This window comes from Neofelis nebulosa, chromosome 6, assembly GCF_028018385.1.
Source record: "Neofelis nebulosa isolate mNeoNeb1 chromosome 6, mNeoNeb1.pri, whole genome shotgun sequence".
Lineage (NCBI taxonomy): Eukaryota > Metazoa > Chordata > Mammalia > Carnivora > Felidae > Neofelis > Neofelis nebulosa.
The window spans coordinates 102,160,598-102,179,906 of record NC_080787.1 but is presented as its reverse complement, the minus strand read 5'-3'; the positions used below and the strand labels follow the sequence as shown (position 1 = coordinate 102,179,906).

Sequence of the window (19,309 nt, the reverse complement as noted above, 5' to 3'; positions counted from 1 at the left end):
TAGATAACACTGAACATTTCCTGGTGGATACTTTCATTATACTCTTATCATATCTTATTCTTTATCACAGTGTACTGTAATTACCTATTTCCCCTTGTCTGAAGGGCAAGAACCATGTCTATCCATTGCTGTACAGCACTTGGCACCAAGGTTGCCATGTACTGCTGTTCAGGTTGTGTCCTGAGGCAGCTAGCAGTGGTCAATATCCAGCCTATCTTTTGCTTGCCAAGCTCTACACCCTGCCCAGAAGAAGGAGTGCCTTCTTCTAATGTCCATAAAGCACCATATGGGATCATGGTGGCTCTACCTGTCACACAGTAAGGGTTCGATTAATGTTAGTATTCTCTCTCTCCCTTCTTCACTCCTCCATCAGCCAACTGCTCTTGGAGAGTGGCCAAGCATCATCCCAGTATCCAGATTCTAGTCTCTTTTGGAGCCATGAAGAGCAAGGAGCCCTCAACGGACATCTTTCTTGGGAGGAGAACTCCCTCTGGCTCCTCTTCTAGAGAGACTTTGGTTTGAGGATATGGTAGTCTTTGTTAAAACTAAACACAGTACATTACAGCCTTTAAAGGATTAAGTAGCATCTTAGAATTTTAAAGCTACCAAATGCATGGGGTTCTTCTGGGTAAGGGATGGCAAACACAAGCAGGGAAGCCGCCTTTCCCTTGTCTTTGGCCATGGCAGACATCGCCAATCAATTACAACACTTTCATAAGCTTGGAACATCTCAGAATCCTCAGCAGGGCATTAATTGTTAGAACTGATATTTAAGAGAAAACTTATTCTTTATCTTCCACCTAATCCAACTCCATATTTTAGGAATGCAGTGAGTGAGGACCTCTGTTTTCCATGACCCTCATTACCCAACACTGTCCTGGGGACACCTCTAGTTAAACTTGCCCTGGGGTGATCCCCATCTATCATTTCATGAACTTTCTTCAACGGTCCCTTTCTGGGAAGTCTTTCCATAGCAGTTCCATTCCTTGGAATCAACCTCTAGATACCCTAACACTAAAGATCTTAGCATGTTTAACTTCAGAGAGCTGCTTCCATTTCCTCACTCATCAGATGAAGAGTTTGAGGTTCAGAGATTGAAGAGAAGCAATTTGCCTGAGACCTCAGGGCACCTTATGACTAAGCTGGGTAAAGCCTAAATATTCTAACTCCCAGGCCATGGTTCTCTCTACCTCCTTGTGGCTGATGTCCATTTTTATGAATACTCAGTACATGGAACCACAGACTTTGGAGTTAGAAATAATCTTCTATACTACTTCAAGTTTATGAAACTTCCACAAAAGACAGAACTTCCTTTCTCTATTGCTCCATTTTCTGAGGTGCAGTAAAAGGGGCATGTTAAAGTCTAGATAGTTTAGGGAGCAGGACACAGGTATAGTGGAAAAATACTGAATCTTTATCAGTCACTGCTCATCCACTGCCTGACTATGACTTGGACTCTGGGTGTGTGCTCACTTTGCTCACACTTTTATTGACCAAAACCCTGCCATGAAATTACCACACACTAACTGGCTAGGCTCATTCCCCCTTAAATGACTGTTTCCCCTAATCTTTAGGAAACACACAGTCATCTAAAATAAACAATAAAGGAATAGAGCAAGACCTGCAAGTTAGATTTTTTTTTCTTTTCTACTTCCTGACCTCATTTGCTTGCTTCAAATAAAACAGATCAGAAACAAAAACAGACTTCCTAAACACAAATGTAGTGAACTTGTGGTTAGAGTTCTGGAAACTATTTTAAAAATTTGATCCCAAACATAGATTAGGCTTACAAATGGCTTCCTTGGCTAGTGGGTAGATGAAATAATGAAACTAAGAAATCTTAGGGGATTATCCTGTGATCTTTCATATGAGAGAAAGACACACTTCAGCCTCATTGGGAAACAGGTGCCCAGTCAAACCCTTCAGCAAAATAGTCAGTCTGCTGAGGTATATTTGCCCTACCCCTCCCTTAAATGCATTCTTCCATTAGGTAAATCCTCAAGTCTACCCAGGTGAATGCACTGGCTGAGCTCATGAGACAAACACTGGTATCCACAAACTGGGTGCCTTATAAGTATAAGGTAGGCCTGGTCGCTATTTTGGTAGCCAGCTGTCAGTCAGTCAAGGGCTTACAAACTCAAGTTTGTTCCTTCTCCAGTACTCTCTAGCCTGTTCTACCATTCCTCCCCCTTTTTTGGTGAGTTCCAACTTACCTGTCACCTCCTCTTTGAATTCCTCCCTGAGGCCCTGGGCTACAGTTAAACACTCCCTCTTGTGCGTCCTCACAGAACATTTCGCGTAACTCTAGCAGGTTATCTTTAAAATCTTTGAAGTTACTTTTTTGTTCACAGAGCTTTCCCCCACTAGACTGAATTTACTGCCAGAGTCCATGACTTACTCACCTTCGTAACCCTGGCACATGGTGAAATGTCTGGTACTAAGTAAGCACTAAATAAGTAGTAGTTAAATAATGCATGAAGAAATAAGTGAGCGAAGGAGTGGTCTGATACAAATGTTCTTTCAATTCCCTTTCATCTGTCTGTTCTATGATCATATTTGTTGAATATCACTATTACTTGGCATAAGCTCTGTACCGTATGGGAAAGAGTAAGGAGGAAACAAGCTTACCCTACAGGATGTTTTGCTCCCCCTTGGAGGCTACATAACCATGTAATACCCCCCACCTTTTTTTTTTTAAAGGAAATGTGGTCACTGACTGCACAGGTATGCTAACTCCTCCATCTACTTGAGTGAACTCTAGGCAAGGTGAGTTAAGAATAATTGAGAAACTGGATAAGGCATGAAAAGGAAGTATGGGAGCAGCTCTGCTCTTATCATTTAATATCATTCTACATGCATTTTTTTTTTCTCTGTAAGAGAAATACAGAAGGACAGATTTATCCAAGGCACTGGGGTATCAATGTTGTGTGTGTGGGGTGTGTGTGTGTGTGGGGGTGTTTCTTATTCCTTCTGCTCCATTGGGTAAAATATTTGAAGCCAGGACAGCTCAAGATCAAGTTTACTTATTTGTTTGCTCATTTTAGATGCTGGCTTATGTAAAAGGGTGTGACTGATGAAAATCTCTGGGATCTCCAGGGGAAAACAAAACTACATAGATTGAAAAAGCAGCGAAATAGCCCATAAACAGAGAACTTCTTCTGGGTTCAAATACAAAGATACTGTTATTCTTGGAGTGTTAGCTCTTTCTTCTGCCCTTCTGAACCAAAAGACCAAGGTCAAATGCAGTAAAGAAAGCAATTCCCATACCAAATGTAACATGTCTCTTCCTTCTTCCCTGGGAGGCATAGGGTGTGTGGGGGCGGGGGTGGGGTGCTGCTGGGAGTAAAAAGCTCTAAAGGAATTTACACACCTGGGGTCAGCCTTGAGGCCCTCCTTGGAGTCTCTCAACCCTTTCTTTTCTCGTGGTTGCCCCACAATGAAAAAGGTGTCCCTGATAGCAGGGAAATCTTCCAGCAGGGCTCTCAGGCTATTGCAGTATGCCATGATCTGACCCCGAAGAGCATAGTGAGACATATGGCAGTTCAGTCTGAAAAGTCAGAAGAGATGATATCCAGAAGGTGAACCAAAGTTTTTGTGTCATTCCCAGAAAGATCTACTTCCCTGAAAGACCTTTCAAAGAGAATAGAGGACCTCATCCAGAAGAAAGTTCTATCTGGGTCAGGTTGCTATTGCCTAAAGGCAGAGGCATGGACCTCTTCAAAGCACCTCCTAGCATTCGCTTCTGATGCTCTTCTGTGTGTCAGAGGATAGTTTGGTTTGGTTTTACCCAAGAGAATTGTGTGTTTATTTAAAAACCAACCACCTGATTCATTGTCTGGATTTCTGTGTAACACTGCAGTTTATTGACTTCACAGTCAGAGAAATCAGCATATGTTGTTCATATATACTATACTTACTTCTGACAATATTCAACTATAACGTCTCTCTTGACTTTACCAATTTCATCCTGCGATAAAAGAGAATGACAGTTCTTCTATTAGAAGGTTGGCTATAAAAACTCTCCGTCCTAGTACATGTATACATACTTATAGCAAACTTAAGGCAGGAAAAGCCCATGCCGTTGAGATATTCTTTCTGAAGGCCAACTTGCTGTGAGCCTCTGTGGTTCTCTCTCCTTCTGGTAGACCTTGCTGAGTATGCCAAGAATGCAAGACCCTGACTAGTCTTTACCTGGGCCATTTCTCAGGGTTCTGTTTGTAAAGAGCAACCTCAAGGGATAAGGGAATGTCTCCCTCCAGGAAAAATAGTAAGCTTGCCATTTAAAAAGAGGTGGATTCCTCAAGTTCAGTGTCATGAACCCAATGAGTTATGACAACTCAAGCTCAGTGTCATGAACCCATTGGTTGTGACAAAAACCCAGTGCATGAATCTAGGCTCCTCCATGTTGCCCCCTTGGGACTTGGGAGGCAGAGGGAACTGATAGAAACATGAAGCTCATGTCACCTGCTCTGCTGTGAGTCATAAAGTTCTTTGTCTCTGATCTAGGAGTCTTGTGTCTTCTAATCTGACAGGCATTGGATGATCCTGAAGAGCAGTTAATGAGCTATAACATTTTTCACTTGGTCAATATTTTTTGAATATTGTAGTAAAAAAGACAATTGAATATCTCAATTACTTATTAAAAGGAGTCCTTTGCCTCCATTATTACTCAGCAGTAATCTAGAAGTCTGGCCTCCCTTACATCCCATTTGTAGAACTGGATTAGGGAAATTTAAGCCTTTCCTTTTCAGTCACAGATAGGGAAAAAGCTTAGAGTTGTAGACTTGTGATTTCTCTCCCAAATAACTATATATTAGTCTAATGACTTCCTCCTCAAAAAAAATTAATGAGCAATGAAATGATATTCACAAAATTAAGCAATACTTTTAACTGATTAAAGGCTTAAATTTTATAATATTTTCCAATAGATTATGCTAGCATAAAACCCTTAAATAAAAACATGCATTAACATCTGGAAAACCAGATAACACATAAATTCGATAGTAAGAGCCCTTGCTCACCTGTCTAAACCCCTGAACACCTGTGGGTTATTCAGGAATGGGCTAATGTTCCAGAGCAGGTGTTGAAACTAGTTGTGTTTAGAAAGTGACAAAATAAAATGTGGTCTTGGAAAAGTGTACGTATTTTTAAAAGTAGACTGCAATTACCTTGAATTACTTTCTCTCTATTTCTTATTGAATTCCCTTTTTATAGTTCTTTATATTTTCAATAGTCCTATCTAAATAGGCTGAAAGCAACAGATTACAAGTTAAGAATTTTTATTTGCTCAAATGTAAAACACAATGAGAGCTTTATACTCATTTAATGTGTCCTTCTCACTAAACTCACATGGTTCTTCATTCTGTCAGCCATCGTTTGTTTCCTGAGGAGGAAGGCGTTCAGCATCATGTCCCGCAGCCCCACCTTTTCTAGTTGAATAGACACAAAAGCCTCTGGCGCCCTGACAAGTGAACAGAGACATCTGAGCCCAAGGCAGCAAGTAAGTGGACATATTATAAAAAGACAACTCAACAGCTTGCTGGAGGACAGGTATACCTGGGGATGATACTGGGCCTTGCAACAGAAGAGCTGGTAGCTCTGTCTCCATGCTGTTCATCTTCTTCAAATGTTTACAGTTATAGCCACTGGGGATGCTGATGTGTCCCCACCCTCCTTGGGGCTCCCATGTGCCTGAAGCATGTGTCAGCAATCCCTCCTCTGTTCCAAACTTCATTGCCTGGCTCGGTGTTTGTACTACCCAGGTCCCTTTGTGCCCTCCTGGCCTCTACTGCAGGCGTCCCTAGACTGAAGAGGACTCTCAAGGGTCCTCTTGGCTAGACATATTGGTCTTAAATGTTCGATCCACATGTTAGGACTGTGAACTCTATTCGAACTCTGGCCACGTGTCAAATTAATGGCATCTTGGGTAATAGAGCAGTTTTGCTTATTATTTTTTTCCATTTAAAATCTTCCAGAATTAAACTATCATTGGAAATAGTCAGAATATTTATTATAAAATACAAATATCTCTCTCTGTCTTAGTGAAAAGAGGTCAAGACATAATAGGACTTCCCTGATTTACAGCCATCTCTCTGTAGAGGCTGTGCCTTTCTGATAATGCAGCACCATATCATTCTAAGCAATAGTAAAACCCTTGAATAGTAAGGTTAGTTCTGTGTTTTTCAGTTTAAGATAAACACGGAAAGTTTGGAGAGGCCGAGATCCTTGTGTTCTGTCTATATTTGAAAAATATAGAGAGAGGGAAGACAAAGAGAAAGGAGGAAAAAGGAGAAGAGAGGAGAAAAGGGGTTGAAGTAAGGAACCATTGATAACTGTCTTTCATAAACTGTATATTGGAAGAAGTTGAGCCTACTTAGTGTTCATACAAGGTCTTCATCACAAGGTCTTAAAAATTAAACACGTGCTAGTCACTTTGGGAACTTAGGCGTCCTTCAACACCATAATACTATGTTATTAATTGATTTAAAAGAGAACACTTTTGTTATTTTAAACAAATCCCTAGTGAAGTACCTTTTGGTAGCCTGGAATCTTTCCGAAGGATGAGTGAAAGTGTCTGGAACTTTAGGAGTTGGGGCTAACCGCAAGTTTTCTATGCCATTCACAATTCCAGAATTTCTTTTTCTGGCTGGACCCATTCCACCATGATTTCTCAGATCTGAACTTGTTTCCTAAAATGTTTTAAACCGAAGAGAATGGAATTATTACGTTTGTTGGATTTGTAAACTCTGTAGTACTGGCTGTGAAATTATCTCACAGCCGCAACTGACCCCAAACACATGTAAATGCTTGAGTATGTGGGGTGGGGACGGGTTGGAGTAGAAGGGAGAGAAGAGAAGGGAAACCGAGGGGAGAAGAAGAGAGAGTAAGAGAAGGAAGGGAAGAGAGATTTTGTACAATCTAAGGGTGAGGGAGTAAGTGTAACTATTTTCCAGAATAAAGTGCAGTTGTCTAAATTGCCCTGAAAAAAGTTCTTCATTCTACAAGTTAGCTAGTTGGAGTGCTCTGTGTAGAGTGGCCTGTTAAGAAATACTGCTGATAGATTTCATGGCTGCAAGGTCTGAAAAACTGAGGCAGGGTACTCATTGTGGTTCAGCATAAGCAAATGGAGGTGGGTTATATATGCTGTCATGCACAATGTAATGATAAAGGGCAGGGGCAGGGAGGGTGTGGAAGAAAAACTTTCTGTGGTATTTTGTTGTGGCAACATAGGTGGACTGATGCAGGAGCAGTAAACATAAACACACACTGCTTCTATACGTCTATCACCCTTTCAGTCCTTAACTCTGGACAGTCTTGCTTTCAAGCAAGTCTTGCTTTCAGCCCCATTAGAACTTCTCTCTCAGTTGGCAATGAGCTTTTGAGGATGTCAAATGACCTCATCTTCATCCCTGCTCTTCTGGCTCTTCCCTCTACATTTAACTCTATCAACTTTCAGCTTGTTATTTTTTTCCCCTCTTCTTTTAAAAACAATAGTTTCATTGACATATAACCGACATTTAATAAACAGCACATATTTGAAGTGTACAATTAGAAAGTTTTAGCCTATGTATACAACTATGAAACCAACTCTGCAATCAAAATAATGACCATCCCTCCCATCCAGCCCTCTTCCTCAAGCAACCACTGCTCTCTGCTTTCTGCAACTATAGATTAGAATGCATTTCCTAAATTTTATGTAAATGGAGTCATGCAGTATGTACTCTTTTTTTGTATGGCTTCACCCATATTGTTGCGTATCTCAATAATTCAGTTGTGTGTATTGCTGAGTAGTATTCCATTGTATGGATGTACCACAATTTGTTCATCTATTCACCTGATGAGGGACATTTAGGTTATTTCCAGTTCTTGGCTATTTTAAATAAACATCTGTGTATGTTTTTGTATGAACATGGGTTTCCATTTCTCTTGAGTAAATACCTAGGAGTAGAATGGCTGGATCATATGGTAAGTGTATGTTTAACTTTTTAAGAAACTGTCAAACTGTCTTTAAAAGTGATTGACCATTTTACATTTCCCTCAGCAGTGTATGTGAATTCCATACCTTTCACATCCCTGCCAACATTCAAAACAGCCTGTCTTTTAAATTTTAACCATTCTCATGGGTGTGTAGTAGTTTCTCATTGAGGCTTTAATTTGCATTTTTCTGATAACTAATGGTGATGAGCACTTTTTTTCTGTGCTTATTTACCATCTGTACATCTTATTTGGTGACTCATTTTTCTTGAAACATTCCCCTCTTTTGGCTTTGGTAGAAATGCACAATTTTGTTTCCTCCCTGTCTCTCTGTCTTTTTCCTTCCCTCCTCCCTTCCCTCATTTCCTCTTGTTCCTTTTCATTGTCTCCATCATTATTCCTTCTTATTATACCATCAGCTGTCTTTCTGTCCCACACTGATAGGAAAGCATATAAGCAGACACACACATACACACACACATACTTCTCTATATATTCATATATTACTATATATTCATATATAAATATATCCATATACCTATAATGATACCGATATTGATATAGATATCCCTAATGTCTTTACACCCATGCCCCGTGCCCTATCCAGTGACTTTCAACATTTGCTTCTTGAATAGATCTTAAGGAGTGACTCATAATCCTCTCAATCTCCATTTCAACAAGAATAACTCCACTTATATTTGTTTTATATACTGGTATTCTTTATAAGATTAAAGTAATTGAATAGAGAATTCCTATGTCAACTATGTATGAAAACCACCCGTGATGGTCAAGCTGGGCTCCTCATTTTTATCTAGTACCCATCTGCCCTCTCGTTTCCATGCCTGTGTTATCTGAAGCTGTTCTCTCTGCCTGTCAAAAAGCTCATCCTTTGGGTTTTCCCAAATGTCCCCTCTCTAGGCTGCCCTTCCTGGTTCCCCAGATGTGACCTCTCTTTTCTTTAAATTTCTTCTATAGCTTGTTGAACCTCTTTTATACCTTGAGCTTAAACCCCTTGTGAGTCTGTCAGCTTTATATACACTGGTCTAGAAGTTCCTTAAAAGCATGAATTGTTCCTCAGTATTATCTGATAAACCTAACTTACAGGATGTACTGAATTAAGATTTTGGGGGTTGAATTTTTAAAAATCAATATAACTCACTCTATCCTTATTTCCTACTTCAGTATTTAATTTTATGGGGATTATTATCTAGCAGTAGAAGCAAGGAATGAGTATTCTTGCCATACTCATGAATTTGTACTCTCCTATTAACATGAAGAGTAGAAATAGATAGAAGTTGACAAATGTGATAATGGATAAATATGGTATATTTAGGGCAGCTATATAGAATCTATAAGACTTAAAGAATGCTTAAGGACATTTGGAAAGTTGATTTCCTGAAACTATATTTAACTTTACTGGTGAATATACATACACATGAGAACTATACTATTGTTTAAAAAAAAATGGGTAAAAATCCCTATGAACTGATTTGGAGTGATTCCCAGGATATATTGTTAAGTGAAAAAACAAAATCCAAAGGAGTATATATGTAAATAAAATCCCAAACACCTTAATGATAAAATCATTCAACAAATTAGGAATAGAGGGAAATGCCTCAACCTTAAAAAAGGCATCTATGGAAAAACCATAACTAACATCATAATTAATGGTAAGAGATTGAAAGCTTTCTCCCTAAGATCAGGAATAAGATAATAATACCCACTCTTGCCATTTCTATTCAGCCTTGTACTGGAAGTTCTACCTAGGGCAATTAGTCAAGCAAATGAAATAAAAGACATCCAGATTAGAAAGGAAAAGGTAAAATTATTTCTATTTGCAAATGACATAATCTTGTGTATAAAAAATCCTAAGTAATACATAAACACAAGTAAACTATTAAAATTAATAAACTAGTTTAGTAAGCTTGCAGGATACAAGGTCAATATTCAAAACTCAATTGTATTTCTATACATTAGTAATAAATACTCTGAAAATGAAATTAAGAAAACAAGTCCAGCAATATAATAAAAAGAATGAGAGATATTTTGAAATTAATTTAACAAAAGAAGTACAGAACTTATACACTAAAAACAACAAAATACTGTTGAAAAAAATTAACAAAAAAACCCTAAACAAATAGAAAGACATCCATGTTCATGGAACAGAAGACTTAATATTGTTAAGATGGCAATAGTATCCAACCAAACTGATCTACAGATTCAATGCACTCCCTGTCAAAATCTCAAATGGTGCTGTGTGTGTGTGTGTGTGTGTGTGTGTGTGTATACAGAAACTGACAAGCTGATCCTAAAATCCATATGAAAATTCAAGGGACTCAAAATAGCCAAAGTGATCTTGAAAAAGAACAAAGTTAGAGAACTCATACTTCTCAATTTCAAAAATTAACACAACTCTACAGTAACCAAAACAACAGTGGCACTAACATAAAAATAGACATATAGTATAATGGAATAGAATTCAGGGTCCAGAAATACACTGTTATGTTTCAAGCCAATTCATTTTTGACAAAGGTGTCAAGACAATTCAATGGGGGAAAGATCAGTTTTTTCAACAAATGGTGCTGGGACAGCACACCACATGCGAAAGAATGAAGTTAGACCCTTTCCTCATATGGCATACAAAAATCAACCATAAATGGTTACATGCAAGAGCTAAATGCAAGAGCTAAAACTACAAAACACTCAAGAAAACAGAGGAGTATGTTTCAGATTCTGTGTCTCCCTCTCTCTGACCCTCCCCCATTCATGCTCTGTCTCTCTCTGTCTCAAAAATAAATAAACGTTAAAAAAAATTAAAAAAAAAAAAAAAGGGGCGCCTGGGTGGCTCAGTTGGTTGAGCGCCGACTTCGGCTCGGGTCACGATCTTGCGGTCCGTGAGTTCGAGCCCCGCATCGGGCCCCTGTGCTGACAGCTCAGAGCCCGGAGCCTGTTTCAGATTCTGTGTCTCCCTCTCTCTGACCCTCCCCCATTCATGCTCTGTCTCTCTCTGTCTCAAAAATAAATAAACGTTAAAAAAAATTAAAAAAAAAAAAAAGAAAACAGAGGAGTAGATCTTTGTGACTTTGGATTAAGCAGTGGTTTCCTAAATCTGATACCAAAAGAATGAGTGGCAAAAGAAAGAATAGGTGAATTGGATTCATCGAAATGAACAGCTTCTGTTTCAAAGGATACCATCAAGAAAGTGAGATGACCCTCAGAATGGGAGAAAATATTTGCAAATCATATACCTGACGAGGGACTTGTATTCAGAATATATAAATAACTCTCACAACTCAATAATAAAAAGACAAATTCCATTTGACATAAAGGGCAGGGAATTTGAGTAGAAATTTCTCTTATGTGCCAATATGCACATGAAAAGATGTTCAGTGTCATTACTATTTAGAGAAATGCACATCAAAACCACAACAAGATACCAGGTCACTCCTAATAGGATGGCAAAAATAAAAAAGAGACAATAACAAGTGCTAGTAAAACTCCAAACGTATGTCCTTGAAAAACCTGCACATGGATGTTCATAGCAGCATTATTTATAATAGCCAAAAAGTAAAAACAACCCAGTGTCTGTCAACTGAAGAATGAATAAACAAAATGTGGTATATCCATATACTGAAGTATTCATCAGTAAAAAGGAATGAAGTACTGATACACGCTACAACATGGATGAAACTTGAAAACATGCTAAGTGAAAAAATCCAGATATAAAAGTCCATACGTTGAATGATTCCATTTATATGAAGTGTCCAGAAAAGGCAAATCTATAAGCCAGAAAGTAGATTACTGTTTGTTAGGGGCTGAGGTAACAGGGGGGCATGGGCACTGACTGCTAATGGGTATAGGATTTCCTTTGAAAATGATGAAAATGTTCTGGAATTAGATAGTGGTGATGGTTGCATGATCTTGTGAATTACATACTTTAAAGGAGTAAATTTTATGTTATGTGAATTATATCTCAAAAACAACCTATGAAATCTGGGGAGGGGGGAAAGGGGGTATGCATTGTTTGTTACCTTTTGTAGAAAAAGAAGGGACAAATGTCTCTGTTGACTTTTACAAAAAGAAATGCAGGAAGAATAAAACAGAAAACAAATAAAATCATATCTCTACAAAGGGTAGGAGTAGAAGTACAATATTTTCTGTTGGATGATTCTAACTAGTCAATGTTACAGAGTTACATACAAAGAGAAAAACTGTTAGCAAATCACGAGAAATTAAGAGACCCTGTAAAGATTTGGTCATGTGTTGACTCACATTAGGAAAAAAAGGAAAGAAGGGAAAGAGGGAAGGAGAGAAGATAAAAAGATAGACAAGAAGGGGAAGAAGGAAGAAAGAGAAGGAGGGAAGGGGAGAAGGGGAGGAAGAAAAGAAGGGAAGAGAGAAGGGGACAGGCTAAAAGATAGAAGGAATGGAAGGGGTATCCTAGCATTAGCTGGCATATAGTAGCATGCCTCAGGTTTCTCTATCTTACAAGCTGACCTTCACATCAGCAGAACAGCCCCATCGGGACGTGTGATAGAAGGATGCCTGTTGGACAGCCACCATCAAAGCATTTTTCTGAGCAGCTTGGCATGCAAGGGTCACTTGCATGTTTTCCACTCCTGAATGGAATAAGAGCTAAAGGAAGAAAATGTGAAATATTAGGAATTTCTGTCATAAAGCAAGAGGTGAAGTTGAGGGTTTGAGATCAACCCTTATTTAACATGTAAACATATGAATCCAACTGACGGATGTGCTGAGATCCTTGTTCCTCAGACATGGGACTGAACCTCTCTCTAAGCACCATTTCATCCCATGAAGGCAGCCTGCAGGCCTGATTTGCTCTATAGCTGGACACCATCAGGTTTTGGGTCAGAAAAGGATGAGTAGGTTCTGATGAACTAGCAAACATGTGCTCAGTGGCAAACTTTTAAAACTGCCAAAATTAGATTAATGTTTAAAACACACACATGCAAATACAAACCTATACATACTCACACAGAAGCAAAGAAATCCATCTAAATGGAAGGGGGAAAAACAGCACCAAGTTCAAGAAGATCAAATAAAATCTCCAATAACATGTACATATTTTAAAAATTTGGTACAAAGATGGTTCACTACATGTGCTTCTTTAAGATAGCTAGCAGTGGTTATTGCATGGGGTGTTGCAGTCTCTATGGTTTAAACCAGGCCAATGTGCACATCAAATAAGGTAAGGCTAGAAGCTTTTCTTACACAGGGGAGCTGAACTTATATAAATTAAATATTATATTCTTTAAAGAAATACATGAGCAAATTGTTTAACTTTAGTTTCTTTAAAAACAATAATTTACCTTAAGGATGGCTTCCTTCGTATAAAAGCTAAACTTGCCAACCTGGTTATCATCCACCTCAGAGATGGCTAACATAAGAGTAGTAGGAGAATATCTGCAAGAAGAAACATGACATTGTCTTGATGTACCATGTTTTAGTGAAGAGATGCCCATTCTGATGGGACCGCGTGGCATGTGATCAGTTCTAGGTTATCCAAGTGCAGATGTTATACAAGACTTGATATTTCTGCCCAAAGACCGAAGGGCTCAGAGGTCTTTTCAGTCCTTACTGGACTTGATCTCCTTTCAGTTTCATTGTGGTGACCACCTACTCCAAACTCTTTTCTGTTGATCCCCATTCCACTGTTTTATCCTGTTTCTGTTCTTACCTTCGACCTCATGTCCTCAGCCTCTTCACTGACTTGAACCCTTTCCTCCACTCCCTAAAGGCTTTCCAGTTCTTGCTCTCTTCCATTGCCCCAACAATCATCTAAATGTTCTTTGCAACCATGTTTATGCCTTGGGATATGGTCCTTTGTCCATACCTATGACGCTTTGTTGAGTAATTTAATACCTATGAATCTTAGTTTCTTCATCTGTAAATGGAGATATCACCTATCTCATAGGGTTATGGCAAATATTAAGTGGGATAATATGAACAAATGTGCTTTTTAAAATGTAAGTCACTATGCTCATGTTTGATATATGTTGTTATAACAGTACTCCAAAGTGGCAACTCTAAGAAGTTAACATACATAAAATAAATGCAAACTCAAGAGACAAGATCCTTGGGTGCGTAAACCTTCCCCTGCTAATTCAGAAGGCTCCTCAGATCTTGCAAGATCTTTGGGTCATTGTTGCGAGAACCAGTCACAGCTTGGCCAGGCCACAGATCATTTGGGCACTTTCTGGTGATTGGTTGATTCCACTTGAACAAAAATATGCCCTATTTTACATCAGTGTAAAATACCAGCTCCTGCAGGAGGCCCGTAAAGACCCAGAGAATAACTTGGCTCAAGGTTGGAGATCCAGCCTCACCTGAGGCCTGCTCACACTTCCTGCCTTCAGTTTCTGTGAGACATTTCTACATACTTATGACAAATTGTTTTTTTTTTAGCTAGCATGACAGGATAGAGCAAGAAATATTTTGCCTCCAGGGGACATTTGGCAATGTCTGGAGACATTTTTGGTTGTTATAAAAGGGGAGAAGGGGTACTACTGGCATCTGGTAGGTCAGGGATGCTGATAAACTACCTCTGATACACAGGACAGCCCCCTACAAGAGTTATCCAGCCTCGAGTTTCAATAATGCCAAGGTTGAGAAATTCTGGGATACCATATTCTGTCATCCTAACCCAGCCCAAGGTCTCTTTGGAGAAGAGGAGACCTTTAACATATCAACACATCAAAGTTAAATTTTGACAAGTGATCCACACTAGCAAAACAAAGGTGACTTTTCCTCCTTGGAATCAACTTTGCTTTCCTGGGGGTGGGGCCAGTACCATGAATCTCCAGGGATAGAAAGAAAGGACCCTCAGGGGAAGGGCAGACTAGAAAAGAAGGAAAGAAGAGGGAGACAGACGTTTCTCCTCAGCACATATCAAAGGCTGATCCTGCATGGAAGAAAAAGATTCCTCTCCCCGACTTATAGACTCATGATCTGTTACTAGTAAGAGTGTTCTCTTTCTGGCAATGGGCTGAACATATGGGGCATGAAGAAGTTTCAAGGGTTTGAGTCCACTTCTGTTGCTGGTCAACAAAAGAATCTGACTGAGATACTGCCATACATGTTAGATTTGTACATTGTGTTAGAGTTTCAAGGAAAAAGCTGTTCAAAAAATTTAACTGACTTCTTCCTGGTCCCAGGGAAAGTGAGAGAAGGGATCTGGACTTCTGATCCATGGTTCTTGCCCCATGAGACAAACTCTCACACCCCTTTCTACCTAGAAGCAACACAGTCAACCTGTGCTGCTAAGTCTGTGATCTTATCTCATTTGAGTTCCCTGATCACATTCTTCCATTACTTGCTGTTTTTAAATTCAATTATCCCCCTTCATTGAGTTCTTCCCCTGCCTTATTAAAAAAGGAAAGAAAGAAAAAGGAAAAAAGAATGGCATCATAGTAGATAGAATATAAGAGGGGGGATTTAGAAATACAATTGCATTTGTGAGTCCAGTGGTGGTAGAAATTATTTTTCACTGGCCATTCATTCTACCATTACATTATTTTTACTTGGACCTTCTCAAGGCTCACCTGTCCACTCGATCACTGTCCTCCAGCAGAGAGGTGATAAAAACAGGAGGTGGATGGTCCACTTTGTCCTTGTGTGATGCAAGTTCAAAATGAACAGGCCTCAGATACAAATGGTACTCTTCAAAACCCATCTCCCATGCCAGTTCCTTATAGAGACTAAAGGGGGGAGGATAAAGAGCCAAGAGCATTTGCTATTATTTTCCACTAGAAGGAAAGTACGTGGTAAGAAAACCCACAAAATCTGAATAAGCACAAAAGCAAAAGTCAAAACAATAGTAAGCCAAGTCCGGAATGAAGTCAATGAGTCACAAAGGTCTTGTGTCTACTCTACACTATGGCAGTTAAAAATAGCAGTTAAAGTAGGAGGAGATGTGCTTGGACACTTCCTCAACTTTCATTTCCTGCTGGCTTCTATCCTCAGAGCCCTCATGAGGTCACCAATACTGCTTTCAATACAAGGTTCACTATTTTCTCTCAGAACACTTCACAGCTGGTCTTTGTCCTCTCCTCAAGGAACATCTTTGTTCCTTTGGATCCAGGATCTCCATGCTCCCACCTCATGACCACTATCTCTCAGTCTTCACTGGCTTCTCTTCCTCTTCATTTTCAAATTCTAGTATTTCCTGGGGTTCCAAACCCGGTCCTCTTCTCCTCTTCTCTGTCCCCTTCTTGGGGAGTTTGTCTTCCAACCACATGGCCTAATGATAGCCCCCTAGTATAAGAGCCTATGACTGTACCTCTGTCCTATCCCAACTCTGAGCTCTACTCCCACATTTACATGGCTTGCAGCAAGGCTCCATTCAGATGCACCTCTGGCATTTCAGCCTTAAGAGTCTAGAATGTCTTCCACTCCTCTCTCACCCACATCCTCACACATTTCTCCATTTTCAGAAATTGGTGCATTAAGGCTGAACTCAAATGGCACCTACATTAATTTGCTAGGTTGATGTACCAAAGTACTATAGACAGAAATTTGTCTCTCAGTTCTGGAGGTTGGAAGTCTGAGATCAAGGTATTAGCAGGGTTGGTTCCTTCTGGGGGCCATGAGGGAAGGATCTGTTCCAGGCCTTTCTCCTTAGTTTATAGATGGCCACATTCTGCTTGTGTCTTCACATCATCTTCCTTCTCTGTGTGTGTCTGTGTCCAAGTCTTCTCCTCTTATAAGAAATACCAGTCATATTGGATGAGGGCCCACTCTAATAATTTCATTTTAACTTGATTCCCTCTGTAAAGACCCTACCTCCAAATGAGGTCACAATCTGATGTATTGGGACTGAGGACTTGAACATATGAACCTGCCAGAGGACACAGTTTGTTCCTCAATAGTGCCTCTGTTATGAAGCTTTCCTTGACCCACTTACAAAGAATGAAACACTCCATTTTCTGAGTTCCCATAGTATTTTGGTTATATGACTAAAATAGCATATTAAACTATAGTAGAAGTAACTTTTAAATTGTGAGATCCCTGAGATCAAGGATCAAAGATTATGAGGAGGTACTATCATAAAGGTTAATAAATATCTTGACTCATGGTTCGAATTCTGTTTCTACTACTTTCTAGGTATGTGATCTTAGGCCAATAGCTTACCTTTCTGAGCCTCCACTTCCTTGCTGGTAAAATATTAGTAAGCTACTTATTAAGAATATTCTGTAAATTAAATGAATGAGTACCATAAAGTCCCCAGCACAGACCCTGGCCATAGCAGGCCCTTGGTAATGGTTTGTGGTAGATGATTTCACTCTTCAGGTATATAGGGACTCTCGTGGGGGACTAGAACACAAGGGAACTCATACATGTTTGCAACAAACCCTTTAACTCCATATTTTTCCTGCTTATGGAACATGTCCACTTGGATGTCTTTGCATCACTTCACACTCATACCTAAAACCTAACTCATTTATCTCTCTCTCTTTCCACCCCTGCCCCCAACCTGCTTAACCTTCCAAACCTCTGTAAGGCCTGGATACTGTCACTAACTCATCCCTCTCCTTTCTCTAATCCTTCTATTGCTTCTGATCTGCTATTCAGCTTCATCATAGTTAAGAGCAAATCCAGTAAATATTTGTTGAGTGTAAGTCAGGCCTCATACCAGGTGATGGGACACCATGGAAACCGACATGGACAGTGCTTTTGCAATCAGGAGCTTACACTAGCAGGAAAACTGATAAACCAGTATTAAGCATCTAACTGAAAGGCAATGTGCTGAATAGAGAGGAAGCCCAGGTCCTAGGAGGAGGGCCTAGCCTAGCTGAGTGGTCAGAGAGACATGAGGGGGAGGCCTGGGTGGAGAATGAAAAAGTGGGGAAGGGGGTCATTTCAGCCATTTAGAAAGCTTGCTTTGACTGCTCTGGGGTACAGAGGGAGCAAGGCTTGTAGGCAGGGACACCTATGGTCTGTTCTCCCCCATCTGGATCCTCAGTCCCCCTACTGACCGAGCTAAGTGTACACTCTCCAGACTCATTTCTATCAGCCGGTGGCGGAGGGTCACGAGTTCCAGAAGTTTGGAAAATGTCTCCAGGAGCAGCATGTGAGAATCTTGGCTTTGGTTCTGTCTTTCGTCTGCTGCGGACTTGAGTGCAAGTAGACCTATCTCCTCCATGAGAAACGGATCCCCCATTACTTTAGCTGAAAACAGCTGAAAGAAAATACTTTTTAAAGTATAAAAAGAGAAATTTCATATATTAAGAAAAAACACTCTCAGTGGCACAGACTCTGAATCCAGATTTCCTGGACTCAAGTCCTTGCTCTGCCACTTAGAAGCTACAAAATTTTGCTATTTCTCGGTTTCCTCATCTGTAAAGGATGGATAAGAATAATAACAATACCTAAGAGTAACAAGTAGACAATAATTACCTAAATAGGTTATTGAGAGAGTTCATTGAGTTAATATATACAAAAGTGCCTGGTACATAGTATTTGCTGTTATCATTATTATAAATATTTTAAGCCAAAATAAAGAATAGAAGTAGGAATCTGATCTTTTCCAAGTATTTTAGAAGCCAATAATAAGAATAATTTCCTATAAACTCTTCTAAGTGCAATTTCAAAATTTCAAAGTGTTTTCGTGTACATGAACTCAAGATCCCCATGAAGTAGAGGAGTCACAGATACCATCATTTCCATTTCATTAGTGAGAAATCTGAAGCAACACTGAAACTTTCCAAGGTCACACAGCAGTACCAAGAATGAACTTACACTTCCTAACTCTAGTCCAGTAGTTTTATAGTATGCTAAACTGCCTTTACATGTTCCGGGCAATTTTTGAAATAACCTCCTTGCTCTTTACAGCCCTCCTGCCATGGGGGGCTCCTCTGCTCTGACATCGTTGCTACACCCTCGTATACCATTCCCAGCAAGGACCCAGTTTGGGGACCCCCAAATCTGCCTTTCCTGGCTTGGCTCCTTTATCTACCTTTTCTGCCTTATCTCCCTTATCTGCCTTTGCTATCACAGATTCCCTTATCTGTCCACTGATCCACCAAAGGCCTTTTCTACTTGAAGATGCAATTTCTAGAATCTTGAAGTCTTCCAAAGTGATAAAAATTTTTTATTAAACTAATTCCTATTAGAAACTAATTTCTAAGGACAATGTCTCCCCCATTTTTTGGCCTAATACAAAAGATTGATCTGAGTATTTACCATTTCTAGATCCAAATTTGAACACATTTCAAAAGTAAGAATAATTAAAACTGCATGTGGCATCAATGGGAAATTAGGGAGGTATCTCAAATACTCACTGTGAGTTATAAGAGAATTTAAAATACATTAAAAA

At 39.6% G+C, this 19,309-nt stretch overlaps 1 protein-coding gene across 6 annotated transcripts in view; it reads right to left on the bottom strand.

The window, feature by feature from the left end:
- Window positions 1–19,309, bottom strand: part of LOC131514658 (uncharacterized) — a 180,199-nt gene that overhangs the window by 76,807 nt on the left and 84,083 nt on the right. For all 6 annotated transcript variants that reach the window (XM_058734897.1, XM_058734895.1, XM_058734898.1 and 3 more), the window contains 8 exons: window positions 17,970–18,172; window positions 15,537–15,692; window positions 13,305–13,398; window positions 12,472–12,609; window positions 6,532–6,689; window positions 5,350–5,461; window positions 3,918–3,967; window positions 3,371–3,547 (listed from right to left, as the gene is read on the bottom strand). In XM_058734897.1, coding sequence (XP_058590880.1) covers window positions 3,371–3,547; window positions 3,918–3,967; window positions 5,350–5,461; window positions 6,532–6,689; window positions 12,472–12,609; window positions 13,305–13,398; window positions 15,537–15,692; window positions 17,970–18,172 — 1,088 coding nt within the window. The remainder of the gene's footprint in view (window positions 1–3,370; window positions 3,548–3,917; window positions 3,968–5,349; window positions 5,462–6,531; window positions 6,690–12,471; window positions 12,610–13,304; window positions 13,399–15,536; window positions 15,693–17,969; window positions 18,173–19,309) is intronic.